General features: G+C 38.3%; 1 protein-coding gene across 14 annotated transcripts in view; it reads left to right on the plus strand.

The window, feature by feature from the left end:
• Positions 1–17,704, plus strand: part of RHOT1 (ras homolog family member T1) — a 94,215-nt gene that overhangs the window by 48,054 nt on the left and 28,457 nt on the right. For all 14 annotated transcript variants that reach the window (XR_015148229.1, XM_086360237.1, XM_086360231.1 and 11 more), the window contains 6 exons: positions 2,002–2,045; positions 2,331–2,384; positions 2,539–2,591; positions 6,204–6,312; positions 6,632–6,733; positions 17,251–17,349. Coding sequence is in view for 13 of the 14 variants with exons in the window: in XM_086360237.1 (XP_086216363.1) it covers positions 2,002–2,045; positions 2,331–2,384; positions 2,539–2,591; positions 6,204–6,312; positions 6,632–6,733; positions 17,251–17,349 (461 nt within the window). In the remaining variant the exon portion in view is untranslated. The remainder of the gene's footprint in view (positions 1–2,001; positions 2,046–2,330; positions 2,385–2,538; positions 2,592–6,203; positions 6,313–6,631; positions 6,734–17,250; positions 17,350–17,704) is intronic.

The raw sequence follows: 17,704 nt of genomic DNA on the forward strand, positions 1-17,704 counted from the left end.
AGTAAATGTCTTCTTGCGGGTGAAGCTGTAGAGTTAAAAGTCCTTAAAAAGATACTTACTAAGCGTTAAAAAATGTTTTAGGAGGAGTGTCTCTTTCTCTCGCCGTAAATGATTATATACTCTTCTTGTCTTACCCCACACCCCACAAAAAGCCTCCACCTTGCAGTTCTCTGTCCCTAATTTACTAAGTTGGGTTCCATAATAATGAAAGGGAAAGGGGGATGGCAAATGACCGGATAAATCATAAGCCTCCTTGAATTAGCATATTTGCAGAGTTCTGTGTTATTTTGTTATCAGGCATTCAGGCATGGTGATGTAGAAAGAGTTCTCATGTGAAAATTTTGTTGAGTTCTAAGTTTGTTTTTAATTTGTCAGAGTTTGTCCTAAAAAAGTTAAAACAGTTTGCTTACATTAAATGATAATGGAAGCACATCTGTATTGTTTTTAATAATGTAAAGTTTTTCTGCACAATACTACTTACTTGTTAATCATTAAACTATTTTGCTTTGTTGTGGAACTTCTTTTGGAAAGGAAGGGTCAGTTGTAACATGTATCACTGATGCGGGCTGATGACAATGGGGGAAACTATATGAAATCAGGAGGTCTGTGGGAAATCTCTGCCTTCCACTCAGTTTTGCTGTGAACCTAAAACTGCTCTGAAAAATGAAATCTATTTTTAAACATGTGTATAACCACATTGGTAATACTTTGTTTTGCTGATCTGGTATCCCATCCATTCTAAAAATGAAACACTAGAACCGTACAGTCTAATACATGTGACTGTTGAACACTTAAAATGTGTCTAGTCTAAATTGAAATGTGCTCTAAGGATAAAATATAAGTGGACTTAGAAGACAGTATGAAATAAAGTACAGGATCTCATAATTTTTCTGTTGATTACATGTTGAAATTTTAGTATTTTTGATACTTTGGATTAACTTAAATTTTTACCTTTTTCATTTTACCTGTTTCTTTTTACTTTGTTTAAGGTGACTACTAGAAAATTTAAAATTCCATATATGGTTTATATCACATTTCTGTTGGACAGTACTCTACTAGAAGCTGAGGGGGGTTGGATGCTCCCTGCTACCGTCAGTCTCATAACTAGCTCTATGTATAGAATTATTCTTTTTCAGTGTGTGTAGCTACATGTTTAGATTGACTTCAGTATTACACTTGAAGCTTTAACTGCTTGATTATTCAACTTAGAGAAGATATTTGAAATATGGCCAGTTATTTAGCATTAATTGAGATACCATTGTACTCATTTGTAACATTAGTTTATATGTCAGAAATAACATTTTGAGGGGAAGCAGTTAACGTAAAGTGATCTAATATATCAATAATTGCTTTGCTCTTCGTTTGTTTACTTCTCTCTCCTATCTCTCTCCTAGCTATGTATATGCCCATCCCTTGCACCTGTGGGATTATAGGCATATCCCTCCATGAGACCAGTTCTAGCCAGAGAGATGGGCGAGTGAGGGAATTCTTGACTTTTCATTATCATGCTCTGGTTTTGCCTCTGGGGCCTGGTTAAGATTACTTCTATCAGCTTTCTAGATCTTAAGCTTGTATTTCCCAGACTCTCACCTGGCTTTTTGACCCTGTGTGTATAGGCTTTTTGTCTGGGCTTCTGACTCTTTAGTACCCAGTCTCCTAGCTTGAGTTTCTGATCTCTTTTGCCAGTCCCTTCTCAGCTTTGGATCAGATGCTGGCCCAGATTGATCACACAATGCCTTGTGCTCTTCCCTGCCTGACTATCTTCATGTAGACTTGTCTCTCAGTGCCAGCCAGCTTCCTTATCATAGTTCCACTCTTTCCCTTCTCTGGCTTTCCCTTTTCTTTGCCACTTGTCTGGCAGTACGTCTTGTAAATGACATGGGAGGTGAGGGAGGTTTTGAGGGATGTTAGGTGGATGTCAGATGGATTTTAGCTTGGTTGTTCATTCATTTTTATGAAAGTGTTTAAAATATGAAAAAAAATTGACTTTATCATTTGTAGAAGCAGAACAGAGTGATGAACAGCTTCATCAAGAAATATCACAGGTGAGTTAAAAAAAAATAATTCTAGGTTTGTTTGTGGGAGAACAATGATGATCCTGTGTCTGCCATTTCCTTCTCTCACAGAGAGGGCTTTTTCAGTTCTTTAATGTCGCTGCTGACTTTGAGTATGTATTTTTGACATAAATCCTTTTGCTTTTAGACGCATGCTAAGTTTTTTAATTTTCAAATTTTTTTCTTTGTTTGACTGAAATATATTAGCTAGCTGGTAATTAAATACTACATTTGTATTATTTTAAAATACCATCGATTTGTTAATTTTTCTTATAGGCTAATGTCATCTGCATAGTTTATGCTGTTAACAACAAGCATTCCATTGATAAGGTATGAATATGTGACTTTTCACTATACTTTGTTAAATTTCAGTGGGGGCACTTTTAAAATTGATCCTCAATTTAGAATTTTAGGAGTCCTAGGGTGGAGTATTTTTCAAGGCAGATCTTCATTAGGCCTTAACTCCTGTTAATTTTCATTTTAGGTAACAAGTCGATGGATTCCTCTCATAAATGAAAGAACAGACAAAGACAGCAGGTACTTTTTTCTCTCTGAAACTTTGTATATTGAAAAATTTCAAACTTGGAGAAAAATCGCAAGAAATAGTGCAGTAAAGATCTGTAAACTATTCACTTAGATCTGCTAGTTAATAGTTTGCCATATGTGCTTCATCTAATAGGTCTGTTTATACACACACACCTTTATCAGAGAGGAATTACTAGAGGCTGCATACACATTTGAGAGCAAAGCAGAGAATAGAGCTCTGAAACTGTAATCTGCCCTCTTTCTTGAGATGCCCTTTTGAGGACTGGCATTATCCCAATCATTGAATGTTCACCATGTGAAATATGTAAGAGCACAGTCATTATCACTGTTTTAAAGTCACTTTATGACGACTTACTGACTGAGCTGAGAGGAGCTCTCTAGAGCTGTACTGTCCAGTGGAGTAGCTTCTAGTCAGTTGGGGCAATTTAAGTAAAATTAAATAATACTAAAAATTTGGTGCCTTGGATGCAGCCACATTTCAAGTGCTTGATAGGCACTTGTGGCTAGAGGTTAGGGTAATGGACAGTACAAATAAAGTTCATTTCTGTCATCACAGAAATGATGCCTTGACTGCTTTGGAGGAAACAATGCCTCTATGCTCCTTACACTTGCTTTTCTTGCTTATTTCTTGAACTGTTTCGAGGACTCTTCCGAGAAGTCAGTTTTGCCAGGATCTATGCAGTCCATGGGGTCGCTAAGAGTCAGACACGACTGAGCAACTTCACTTTCACTTTTCACTTTCATGCATTGGAGAAGGAAATAGCAACCCACTCCAGTGTTCTTGCCTGGAGAATCCCAGGGACGGGGGAGCCTAGTGGGCTGCCGTCTGTGGGGTCGCACAGAGTCGGACACGACTGAAGCAACTTAGCAACCGCAGCAGCATGAAGCACTATCTTGAACAACTGAATTTTTAAAATTGACTCTACCATGACAGCTTCCTAAACTGCTCTCTAGAAACTAGCTGGCTAGTCTCATGCCCCTTTTAGTGTACCATCTGAAAGTGGCCTTCAATGTTTGGGAGATCTAATTGAGCTTTCTCAGGCGTGGGTATACCTGTACCCTTCCCTGAATCATAGGAGCATGTTTATTTCTCTTGTGGTTGATTTGTTCCAAGGTGGTCTATTTCGTTAATGTATGGACTTCACATTTTCCCAGTACCTTCTTTCCTGGGCCTCATACCTTAAGTTTATATTTATTACACATATGTTCTTATCTAGGACTTCTGTGGACCATTATCACAGTGGTCCTTAGTCAGATGTGCCCATCTCTGTCACCTGAGGTACCTTGCAACAATATAGATGCCTTTGCTCTACTGTTTGAGTTTTAGGATTAGTACGTTTGGAGTAGCGCTTGGACTTGAGTGTTTTCTTTTTTTAAGATCCGTAAATTATTCTGAGCACACTTCTGGTTGTAATGCAGTGCATTTTGGGGAACTCTCCTGGCTCTATTAACAATCTATGTTTGGGTTATGTAGTGGGCCGGTCCATTTACACATAATAACCACACTAGGTGGTTAAATAAATGCCTGCAAGTGTTTCTTTTATAATTTGGAATCCCAGCTAGATGATTTGCCTTCTCTTTAAGCTCTCTTATGGGTTGTACAAATAATTGTTCTCTACTGGGCTAGTTCTCCTTGGTAATCCCCATTCAGATTTATGATAGGCCTTTCACATTTAATTTATTGAAAATAAAATTCTTTATTTCCTGCCTATTCCCCACTGCCCCCACCCCCAGATTTCTCAATCTTTTCTGTCTCCAAAGATCTGTTCATTTTGGGGACTTCCCTGGCAGTCCAATGGTTGAGTACATCATGAGAAACGCTGGACTGGAAGAAGCACAAGCTGGAATCAAGATTGCTGGGAGAAATATCAATAACCTCCGATATGCAGATGATACCACCCTTATGGCAGAAAGCGAAGAGGAACTAAAAAGCCTCTTGATGAAAGTGAAAGTGGAGAGTGAAAAAGTTGGCTTAAAGCTCAACATTCAGAAAATGAAGATCATGGCATCCGGTCCCATCACTTCATGGAAAATAGATGGGGAAACAGTGGAAACAGTGTCAGACTTTATTTTTTTGGGTTCCAAAATCACTGCAGATGGTGACTGCAGCCATGAAATTAAAAGACGCTTGCTCCTTGGAAGGAAAGTTACGACCAACCTAGATAGCATGTTCAAAAGCAGAGACATTGCTTTGCCAACAAAGGTCCGTCTAGTCAAGGCTATGGTTTTTCCAGTAGTCGTGTATGGATGTGAGAGTTGGACTGTGAAGAAGGCTGAGCGCCGAAGAATTGATGCTTTTGAACTGTGGTGTTGGAGAAGACTCTTGAGAGTCCCTTGGACTGCAAGGAGATCCAACCAGTCCATTCTGAAGGAGATCAGCCCTGGGATTTCTTTGGAAGGAATGATACTAAAGCTGAAACTCCAGTGCTTTGGCCACCTCATGCGAAGAGTTGACTCATTGGAAAAGACTCTGATGTTGGGAGGGATTGGGGGCAGGAGGAGAAGGGGACGACAGAGGATGAGATGGCTGGATGGCATCACTGACTTGATGGACGTGAGTCTGAGTGAACTCCGGGAGTTGGTGATGGACAGGGAGGCCTGGCGTGCTGTGATTCATGGGGTTGCAAAGAGTCGGACACGACTGAGCGACTGAACTGAACTGAACGGGGAACTAGGATCCCACATACCTCTGGGCCAAAGGACCAAAATACAAAACAGAAGCAATATATTGTAACAAATTCAGTTAAAACTTTAAAAATGGAAAAAAATTTAATCCTTTTGTCCAGCCAAAAAGATCTATGTACTTTTCTTGATTTCTAATTTCCTTCAATCTCCATATCTAATCTACTGTTGCTCCTATCTGTTCTACTTCAAAAATATATCTCAAATCTGAAAATTTCCTCTCTGTCTCCACTACCCTAATCCAGGATACCACATTAAAAGAACTTTTTTATTATTGAAAAAAAATCAAATATATACAAAAGTAGAATAATATAATGAATCCCTCTGTATCATCCAGCTTCAACGATTAACAACTCATGGCCAGTGTTGTTTCATTTATTACCCCTTCCTTTGGGATCATTTTGAACAAATCAGACATCATATCATACTCTAACTATTTCAGTATGTATCTCTAAAAGATAACAAATGACTGCATTTTAAAATGTCTATCAGATCCTGTCATTTTACACTTAAAACACACTCTCTGTACTGTAGCTGTAAAGTCGTTTTGCATCTGGCCTTTGCTTGTCCCTCCAGCTCCGCTTTATGTGTCTTCCCCTTTGACCAGTACTCCTCAGCCGCTCTGGCATTTTTCTGTTCTCCAGACTCATGGGGATGTTTCTGCAGTTTGGGGCTTTTCCACATGCTGTCGCTTCGTCCCAGCCAGCTCTCTCCAGGCTCTTCACCTGACAGGTTCCATCTTATCCTTCACTCCTTGCCTCAAATGCCGCTTTGTCAGAGGGATTGTTCCCTGATTACCATGTATAGTTTGCCCTCTTCAATAACTTTATCATTGTACTTTACTAGGTTACAATGTACATTAAAATAAAATCTAATGTCTTTTGCCTTCCTTATTATTACCATGTGCCCTGTTTATTTCAGGCTGCCTTTGATACTGGTTGGGAACAAATCTGACCTGGTGGAATATAGTAGTATGGAGACCATCCTTCCTATTATGAACCAGTACACAGAAATAGAAACCTGTGTGGAGGTATGCATTCTCATTTCATTTTGAAATTTACAGTTGGTGAATTCTCACTAAATTGAGGTTCAGAGTAGGAGATGGGGGAAGATGTGGGGTGGAATAAATTTCCTGTTTGTGAAATCATGTAAATCAAATAAAACAGAGAACTTGGAACTGGTCTCTGGGCTCTTTGTAGTCTATCATATGGTGATATCCACTAAAAAAATGGATTTTTTCAGTTTCTTCAAGGAATCTTGATAGTTTAAAAAGAAAACATTTTTTTAAATGTTCTTAGCTCTCTCTCTGAATTGCTTTCAGAGTGAAACATTTAAAATTTTCTTTTCAGTGTTCAGCAAAAAATCTGAAGAACATATCAGAGCTCTTCTATTATGCACAGAAAGCAGTTCTTCATCCTACAGGGCCCTTGTACTGCCCAGAGGAGAAAGAGGTAAACCCTCCATCCCATCAGACCATGTTAGTAAGGACTGGAATGTGTAGGTAGCACATTATCACTCCATTATGATACTGATTGTTAGTAACTCTTAAGTATTCATCTAAACTGCTGAAATTTAAATTAATTACTTATTAAACTGTTATATTTCCTAGGTACTTTTCAAAGACAGTCACATTTAATGCTCAGAATAATATGCCAGGTCAAATACTATTTTAAGAAATGTAATTAAAATAAACAGAAGAATTGGCAACTATAACAACAAAAAGTCCAAAGACTTAACTAATAGTCTATTTGCTTTGCTACTATAAAATTCACAAACTTAGTAACACATACAAGTGAAAAACTTGTATAATTATTTGACATGGATATGATATATAATACAATTGGAATACTCCCTTTTGTTCCATAGCTTAGAAACATAGTAATTCCTTAATGAAATATCTAAAATTTATGATATTTTACCATAGACTTTTTTTCTGCCAAAGTATAAAGGTTTTTTTTTTTTTTTTTAATTACGTGTAACAGGCAAAATTATTTAAGTCAATAAACGTAAGGAATTTCATACGTTCTGGTTCTTTCCACAGCCAATCACCATAGACTTTTTTTTTTTTTTAAACCAGAATTTTGGTCTTTTTTTTTATTGTGAGAAAAAAAAATAAGATGAAATTTAATGTTTTAAAATATGCAGTTCAGTAGCATTACAGACATGCACGTTGTTGTACCAATACCACCATTCATGTACAGAATTTCAGCTTCTCAAACTGGAACTCGCAACCCATTAGACAATAACTTTCCATTCCCTCCTTCCCATTCTTGGCAATAACCATGCTACCTTCTGTCTCTGAATCTGACTACTCTTGGTATCTCATATACATGGAATCCTACAGAATTTGTCCTTTGCCCCTGGATTATTTCACGTAGCTTAGTGTCTTCAAGATTCACTCACACTGTAGCATGTTTCACAAATTTTTTTTAAAGGCTAAATAATGTTCTATTGTACGTATAGACCTAGAGCTTTGTAGTTTACCCTCACAAAGATCTTGTACATATTTTGTTAGATTTATACATAAATATTTTGTTTCCTTTCTTCTTCTTTCATGGTGCTGGGTTTTTAATGTTATTATTATTTTTTCTTTTTGTTTCTCGGTTTTTAATTCTGATTGATTACTGATCTATAAGAAAGCTATTAGCCAGCCACTGCACTTAATTTGATGCTGCACTTCCCCTCCCTAACCATCCTTGGCTCAAGGCAGCACCAAAGGAGTCCAACTCCCATAAGCAAGGGCATCACTTCCCCCCAAGAAGCCCCAGGCTCCCACGCACCTGCAGGGGAGCAGACGGGCACTCTCAGTCTGAAGCAATTTCTCTTATGCCAGGTTCATGCTGAAATGTGCAGAAACAGGCGAACACCCACTCAGTAATGAGAGAGGGAAGTTTAATGGTCCTCACCTAACATGCTCAGATACTCAGTTGTGTCCAATTCTTTACGACCCCATGGATTGTAGCCCACCAGACTCCTGTCCATGGGATTTTCCAGGCAAGGATACTAGAGTGGGTTGCCATTTCCTTCTCCACACCATAGACTTTTAAAATTAAATTTTATATTGAGATATAACTCACATACCATAAAGTTCACTTTTTTGTTCTTTTCAGTGATTTTTAGTGTATTCACAAAGTTGTATGTTCGTCATTGTCTGATTTCAGAGCATTTCATCACCCCCAGAGAAACCCTGTACCCATTAGCAGTAACTTCCATTCCCTCCTCCCCCTTCCCCTACTTTTTGGCAACCACTAGTCTACTCTCTGTCTCTCTGAATTTGCCTATTCTTGGCATTTCATATGAATGGAGTCATACAATATGTGGTCTTCTGTGTCTGGCTTCTTTGATGTAGTGTAATGTTTCCAAGGTACATCCATGTTGTAGCGTTACTAGTACTTCATTCCTTTTTACGGTCAAATGACACTTCACTGTATGCATATAGCATATTTTGTTTATCCATTCAACTGTTTGGTAGATAACTGGGTTGCTTCCACCTTTTGGCTATTGTGAATACTGCTAAGAACATTCACACACAAGTTTGAACCCCTGTTTTGAATGTCTGTTTAGAGGTGGAATTACTAGGTCACATGGTAATTCTATGTTTCACTCATATTGAGGAACCACTAAAATTAAAGTCCCAATTTCCCCACATCTTTGCCAGCACCTGTTATCCTCCCCCTGGCCTTTGTTTGTTTGTAGTCATCCTGGTAGATGGGAGTGGTGTCTTACGTTGTTTGAACTGCATTTCCATGATGGCTAATGATATTGAACATCATTCCTTGTGTTTATTGGCCATTTGTATATCTCCTTTGGAGAAAGGTCTGTTTAAGTATTTTATCCATCTCTTAATTGAGCTATTTGTTTCTTTTGTTGTTATTTTGAATTTTTAAGGAATAGAAGTTTGCTGGGGAAAAAAAGTTTCCTGAAAAGACTTTTTTCGGGAAAAATTTATAGTATAGGTGAATGATTGGAGAACTGACCCATGGGCCAAATTTGGCCTGCCACCTTCTTTTTTTTTTTTTTAATTAAAGTATAATTCCTTTACAGAATTATGTTGGTTCTGCCAAGCATCAGCATGAATCAGCCATAGATATATATATGTCCCCTTCCTCTTGAACCTCCCTCCCCATCCCCCCTCTCTAGATTGTTACAGAGCCCCGGTTTGAGTTCCCTGAGTCATACAGCAAATTCCCATTGGCTATCTATTTTACATATGGTAATGTATGTTTCCATCTTATTCTCTCCATACCCCCCACCCTTTCCTCCCTGCCACCACGTCCATAAGTCTGTTCTGTATGTCTGTGTCTCCATTGCTGCTCTGCAAATAATTTCATCAGTACCATCTTTCTAGATTACATATATTGCGTTAGTATATGTACTTGTTTTTCTCTTTCTGACTCCCTTCACTGTATATAATAGACTCCAGATTCATCCACCTCATTAGAACTGACTCTAATGAGTCAGTCATTAGCATTGCTTTTTATGGCTGAGTAATATTCCATCATATATATGTACCACAGCTACTTTATCCATTCATCTGTCGACCGCCACCAGCTTTTATATAGCCTGTGAGCTAAGATACATTTTGCATTTTTTAATGATTGGGGAAAAAGTCAAAAAGAATAATGTTTTGAGATATGGGGAAATTTATAAGGCCTTCGGATTTCATGGTTCATAGGTAAGCTTTATTGCAGCACAGCCGTGTTCATTCCCTCACGTCTGTCTGCACTTTCCTGCTGTGAAGGCAGTCATGTGGTTGTAGCAGAGCTTGTCTGTGGTAACTGTCATCACACCACTGCTCGTCGCCCTGCGAACTGCACTGACACACTGCAGACTTGGCAGCAGCATCTCATGTGCCACATGTACCCCTGTACAGTAGCGTTTTATTTTTTTTATTACCAGTACATACATATGCCAAAACAAGAAGAGAAAAAAAGTGGATCTTCAGATGGCAAAACAGATATACTTTCTGAGCTATAATTCCAGCATCACTTTTTTTTGGACCTTGATGCACATGCAAAGGAAATTTTTTAATTTCCTAATCCATTTGACCATGCAGTTGAGGAGCTTCCACCCAACCTTCAGTTGGAACTGATTAATCTGCAGTGTATGACATGTTAACAGGCAAATATCACGAAAAGAATGAAATAGAATTCTATAAATGCCTTCCAAGTGATGAATGTGCTCAAAGAAAGTTATATGTTTATGGATCAGTGTCACTATTGGGATTGTTAAAAAGACATTTTCAGAGATGAAATATGTTAAATCTCATTACAGATCAGCATTAATAGATGAATATCTGCAATTGATTTTCATGATAGGAAAAGCTAGCTTTTTTTTTAATTAAAGTATAATTGATTTACAATACTGAGTTAGTTTTGGGTATGTATCATAGTGGTCTTTTTTGTTTTTGTAGGATTTTTTGCAGATTATATTCCATTATATAATTTCCTTCTCCAGAGTGTATAATCGATGGGGTCACAAAGAGTCAGACGCGACTGAACTGAACTGAACTGATATTCCATTATAGTTTATTACAAGATAGGGAACACTGACTTTGAACCCCAACTAAGCCAATCGATATCCCTCCAAGAAGTCTATCCTTCTGTAATATTAGTAGACCTATAGAGTAAAGGTATACTCACTTATTATTATATTTTAAATTTAATTAATAAAAACTTTGTGGAAATTTGGTTATTTCTTGCTGTGTAAGTACCTACATGATATCCTTGATTTTGCCGATTGGCACCCAATGCCTAAAGTATTTGCTGTGTCTTTATTTATTCTTAGACATTATTATTATATCTTTATTAATTGCTTTACCATAAAAGTGCTGACCTCTGGTATAAATATTAATCTGCTGCTGCTGCTGCTGCTGCTAAGTCGCTTCAGTCGTGTCTGACTCTGTGCGACCCCATAGACAGCAGCCCATCAGGCTCCCCCATCCCTGGGATTCTCCAGGCAAGAACACTGGAGTGGGTTGCCATTTCCTTCTCCAATGCATGAAAGGAAAAGTGAAAGTGAAGGCGCTCAGTCGTGTCCGACTCTTAGCGACCCCATGGACTGCAGCCTACCAGGCTCCTCTGTCCATGGGGTTTTCCAGGCAAGAGTACTGGAGTGGGGTGCCATTGCCTTCTCTGAAATATGAATCTGAGTTATCCCTTAATCTGATCCTGATTTAGTCTTCCTTAATCCTGGTTTATATTCTTAATTGAAATGTTTCTTTCTAACTTGCTACTGGAGATCAGTGGAGAAATAACTCCAGAAAGAATGAAGGGATGGAGCCAAAGCAAATACAATACCCAGTTGTGGATGTGACTGGTAATATAAGCAAGGTCCGATGCTGTAAAGAGCAATATTGCATAGGAACCTGGAATGTTAGTTCCATGAATCAAGGCAAATTAGAAGTGGTCAAACAGGAGATGGCAAGAGTAAACATCGACATTCTAGGAATCAGTGAACTAAAATGGACTGGAATGGGTGAATTTAACTCAGATGACCATTATGTCTACTACTGCGGGCAGGAATCCCTCAGAAGAAATGGAGTAGCCATTATGATCAACAAAAGAGTCCAAAATGCAGTACTTGGATGCAATCTCAAGAACGACAGAACGATCTCTGTTCGTTTCCAAGGCGAACCATTCAATATCACAGTAATCCACGTCTATGCCCCAACCAGTAATGCTGAAGAAGCTGAAGTTGAACGGTTCTATGAAGACCTACAAGACCTTTTAGAACTAACACCCAAAAAAGATGTCCTTTTCATTATAGGGGACTGGAATGCTAAAGTAGGAAGTCAAGAAACAGCTGGAGTAACAGGCAAATTTGGCCTTGGAATATGGAATGAAGCAGGGCAAAGGCTTTTGTTAAGAGAATGCACTGGTCATAACAAACACCCTCTTCCAACAACACAAGAGAAGGCTCTACACATGGACATCACCAGATGGTCAACACCGAAATCAGATTGATTATATTCTTTGCAGCCAAAGATGGAGAAGCTCTATACAGTCAGCAAAACACAAGACCAGGAGCTGACTGTGACTCTCATCATGAACTCCTTATTGGCAAATTCAGACTTAAATTGAAAAAAGTAGGGAAAACCACTAGACATTCAGGTATGACCTAAATCAAATCTCTTATGATTATACAGTGGAAGTGAGAAATAGATTTAAGGGACTAGATCTGATAAGAGTGCCTGATGAACTATGGATGGAGGTTCGTGACATTGTACAGGAGACAGGGATCAAGACCATCCCCACGGAAAAGAAATGCAAAAAAGCAAAATGGCTGTCTGGGGAGGCCTTACAAATAGCTGTGAAAAGAAGAGAAGTGAAAAGCAAAGAAGAAAAGGAAAGATATAAGCATCTGAATGCAGAGTTTCAAAGAATAGCAAGAAGAGATAAGAAAGCCTTCCTCAGCAATCAGTGCAAAGAAATAGAGGGAAACAACAGAATGGGAAAGACTAGAGATCTCTTTGGCACCCCACCCCAGTGTACTCTTGCCTGGAAAATCCCATGGACGGAGGAGCCTGGAAGGTTGCAGTCATGGGGTCGCTGAGGGTTGGACACGACTGAGCGCCTTCACTTTCACTTTTCACTTTCATGCATTGGAGAAGGAAATGGCAACCCACTCCAGTGTTCTTGCCTGGAGAATTCCAGGGGCAGGGGAGCCTGGTGGGTTACCGTCTATGGGTTTGCACAGAGTTGGACATGACTGAAGTGACTTAGCAGCAGCAGAGATCTCTTCAAGAAAATTAGAGATACCAAGGGAACATTTCATGCAAAGATGGGCTCGATAAAGGACAGAAATGGTATGGACCTAACAGAAGCAGAAGATAGTAAGAAGAGGTGGCAAGAATACACAGAAGAACTGTACAAAAAAGATCTTCACGACACAGATAATCACGATGGTGTGATCACTGACCTAGAGCCAGACATCCTGGAATGTGAAGTCAAGTGGGCCTTAGAAAGCATCACTACGAACAAAGCTAGTGGAGGTGATGGAATTCCAGTTGAGCTATTCCAAATCCTGAAAGATGATGCTGTGAAAGTGCTACACTCAATATACCAGCAAATCTGGAAAACTCAGCAGTGGCCACAGGACTGGAAAAGGTCAGTTTTCATTCCAATCCTGAAGAAAGGCAATGCCAAAGAATGCTCAAACTACTGCACAATTGCACTCATCTCACACGCTAGTAAAGTAATGCTCAAAATTCTCCAAGCCAGGCTTCAGCAGTACGTGAGCTGTGAACTTCCAGATGTTCAAGCTGGTTTTAGAAAAGGCAGAGGAACCAGAGATCAAATTGCCAACATCCGCTGGATCATCGAAAAAGCAAGAGAGTTGCAGAAAAACTTCTATTTCTGCTTTCTTGACTATGCCAAAGCCTTTGACTGTGTGGATCACAAGAAACTGTGGAAAATTCTGAAAGAGATGGGAATACCAGACCACCTCACCTGCCTCTTGAGAAACCTATATGCAGGTCAGAAAGCAACCGGTGGAACTGGACATGGAACAACAGACTGGTTCCAAATAGGAAAAGGAGTACGTCAAGGCTGTATATTGTCACCCTGCTTATTTAACTTGTATGCAGAGTACATCATGAGAAACGCTGGGCTGGAAGAAGCACAAGCTGGAATCAAGATTGCTGGGAGAAATATCAGTAACTTCAGATATGCAGATGACACCACCTTTATGGCAGAAAGGGAAGAAGAACTAAAGAGCCTCTTGATGAAAGTGAAAGAGGAGAGTGAAAAAGTTGGCTTTAAGCTCAACATTCAGAAAACGAAGATCATGGCATCCGGTCCCATCACTTCATGGGAAATAGATGGGGAAACGATGGAAACAGTGTCAGACTTAGTTTTTGGGGTTCCAAAATCACTACAGATGGTGATTGCAGCCATGAAATTAAAAGACGCTTACTCCTTGGAAGGAAAGTTATGACCAACCTAGATAGCATATTCAAAAGCAGAGACGTTACTTTGCCAACAAAAAGTTAGACTGTGAAGAAAGCTGAACGCCGAAGAATTGATGCTTTTGAACTGTGGTGTTGGAGAAGACTCTTGATAGTCCCTTGGACTGCAAGGAGATCCCACCAGTGCATTCTAAAGGAGATCAGTCCTGGGATTTCTTTGGAAGAAATGATGCTAAAGCTGAAACTCCAGTACTTTGGCCACCTCATGCGAAGAGTTGACTCATTGGAAAAGACTCTGATGCTGGGAGGGATTGGGGGCAGGAGGAGAAGGGGACGACAGAGGATGAGATGGCTGGATGGCATCACTGACTTGATGGACGTGAGTCTGAGTGAACTCCGGGAGTTGGTGATGGACAGGGAGGCCTGGCATGCTGCGATTCATGGGGTTGCAAAGATTCAGATAGGACTAAGCGACTGAATTGAACTGAACTTGCCCTTTATTCAATATTTCCGAAATTCACCTCATAATAGTCACTAGGTTAAAATACTTGTTTAAAATACAGATTCTGGAACTTTCCTAGCAGTCCAGTAAGCAGTCTCATTCTATAGAGATTTACCTCTGAGCTTAGCCTGGCAGTACATTGAATCCCCTCCGTTAGTTTGTTCTCAGTTCTCTAATTGCTACTTTTTTCTTAGGCCTATTATTAGTTCTGCTAATCTGCTAATCCTCCCTTCCCTAATGACTACCATCTGTTAGTCATTTCTTAGGCATACCTGCCTAAGGTAGAATCTGTAACGTTTAGAGACTATATGCCTTGATTTATACAAGTAGAAGCCTTGAGTCTAAACTTACAATAGAATCTTTTATTTAGATAACATTCATAACCTTTTAACATAGATTTGAGGTAGGTAGGTCAAATCAAGATAATTAAAGCCTGAACTGGAAATATGTTTCCAGTGGTTTGATGGACTCTGTATGACCCATGGAGTCCTCTGCTTACCTAATAATGAAACAGATCTGTGTGAGGATTAGATTACTTACATGCAAAGTGAGTTTATTTTTATTACTGTAAAAGTTGTACAGGGGTGGGTGGAGAGGGGTGGGATTTGCCTTGTGGCTCTGTGGTAAAGAATCCTGCCAATTCAAGAGACATGGGTTCAATCCCTGGGTCAGGAAGATACCCTGGAGAAGGAAATGGCACCCCATTCCAGTATTCTTGCCTGGAAAATCTCATGGACAGAGGAACTTGGTGGGCTACAAAAGATGGGGTCACAAAAGAGTTGAACATGACTTAGCAACTAAACAACACATTTTAAAGTTTTACTGAAGTGTAATTTTTGATGCGTTTAAGAAGTAGTCATTTTTTGTGTTGTATTTTAAGATGGTTAATATTTAAATATCATATTGAGCCAGTACCTTAGAGCACTTTAGCTTCTGATGCATTTCAGGCTTTAATGAAAAATGCATCACTGTTCATTTTTCTTCAGTTACTTTTTTTTATCATAGCATTTTATGATACAAGGAAAAACACGTGCAAATAAAAAGTTATTTTTAGATTCTGGTTTTTGCATCATTCTACCTATTGCTCCTTTTTGAAACATCTAGATTATTATGCAACAGATTTTTAAAAGAAGAGAAAATAAAATATAATGTGATCTTTAGTAATCTTGAATATCTAATATTAGGATCATATTTACAGAAGCAATAACTTGTTTTTACTTAAAGAGTTATCAATTACATGTATATGTATGGCTGAGTCTCTTTGCTGTTCTCCTGAAACTATCAGCAAAATTGTTAATTGGCTATACCCCAATACAAAATAAAAATGTTAAAGTTATTTATGATTATGGATGTGATAGGTTATAGTCCATTTAGCATTTTTTTTATAAAGACATCCCTAACCATGCTCCCTAAATGTTTGACTTTTTTTTCTCAGTTCTTTCTAATCTCTCTATATCTTAGATTTTGGCTTTTTATTATTCTATCAAATTGCTCTCCTAGAGCCCCTATTTAAACCAAAAAAAAAAAAAAAAGGAGGAGGAGGAATTGTGCATATTTTGGAAGATAACTGTTCCTTACTATTTTTAAAAGAAGTTATTTTATGCATTTAGGTTTGTTATGATAGTGTGACCAAAACTCATCATTACTGCCTCTCTGGTTAGCCGTATCATGGGAGTAGATAAACTAACAAGTATTCATTTCCTCACCTCAGCAGCTCATTTCTCGCACTCAGATGTCCATAAGATATCTCCCTCCACATTTTCAGCGTTCAAAAATCTCCCTGAAAGTTTTATTTTCTCAGAATTGTTGACCATGATTTTCCTATAGCAGTTATACAAATTAGAAGCACGTGGGCCTTATTTTAAATAGTCAAATATTTGTTCTATCCATTATAAATCCTAAAATAAAAATTGTCAGAATACATTTCTAGCAGCTTTTCTTATAAAAGTTTTACAGAGTCACAAAAGGCAAGGTTCTTTTTTTGAAGAATATAATTCTTATAATAGGCAAGTAGTAAAAAAAAAAAAAAAAAGAACTTTTGCACATCAACCAGTGCTGTTTTGTCATGTTCTTGGGAAGAAGTACATTTTATATCCCAGCTTCAGTACATACACACATAAACACAAGTTACAGATTGAAACATTTAGTCCTATTTTGCTGCTAGAAGGTCAAAAATCAGAGAAGTTGAGAGAGAAAAGCCTTTGCTATAGTTCTATAAGTCAGCTCATGGAATGAGAGAGGGCATTTCTTCTAAATAACTGGAAGAATGACTTTTTCAAAAGATGGGTTTCTCTTTTGCTCATCTTCAGAGGTATGTGGTCATGAAGGGAGTGTTTAACTATTCCAGATACTGGTCCAAGTAAATATTGTCTCATTTACTTAAAGTGGCTTGAAGATAAAAGTGGCTTTGCTTTAGTTAAGTTTTCATGTTGTTTATATTTGATGTTATGTATTTGACAGTGAAAACATTCAGAATTCTCAATATATTTATGAAAATCATATTTTAAAATCCCAACTATTTGCATTAAAACAATTTATTTTTCCTCAATGATCTATAGATGAAACCAGCCTGTATAAAAGCCCTTACTCGTATATTCAAAATATCTGATCAAGATAATGATGGTACACTCAATGATGCTGAACTCAACTTCTTCCAGGTAGCTTTCTCTTATTTCAGATATTTGTATATCTTGTTTTTTTTTTTTTTTTGCTGAGAAAAGCTGTAAAAATTTATTGGCATGACCAATGGTATTTTGATAAACATGCATTTCTTTCATGTAAAATCTCTCTGACATCAGGCTATTTAATCTTTACCTATGGGATAAAATCTCTTTTGCTTAGGAGTTGAGGGGACTCTGAGAGAGTGTCATTTCACAGTGTACAATGGGTGGGAATGACTTGAAGTCTGAATTCTGAATTATTTTTCCTTCTTGGTTTTGTATAACATAGTTACACAAAGAGCTCTGTGTTTTAGGAACCCCATGTGGGAGATAGGGAGAACATGCCCTTCTT

Source organism: Bos grunniens, chromosome 19, assembly GCF_055505025.1.
Source record: "Bos grunniens cultivar Pamir isolate PY7600 chromosome 19, Bosgru_T2T1.0, whole genome shotgun sequence".
NCBI classification, from domain to species: Eukaryota; Metazoa; Chordata; class Mammalia; order Artiodactyla; family Bovidae; genus Bos; species Bos grunniens.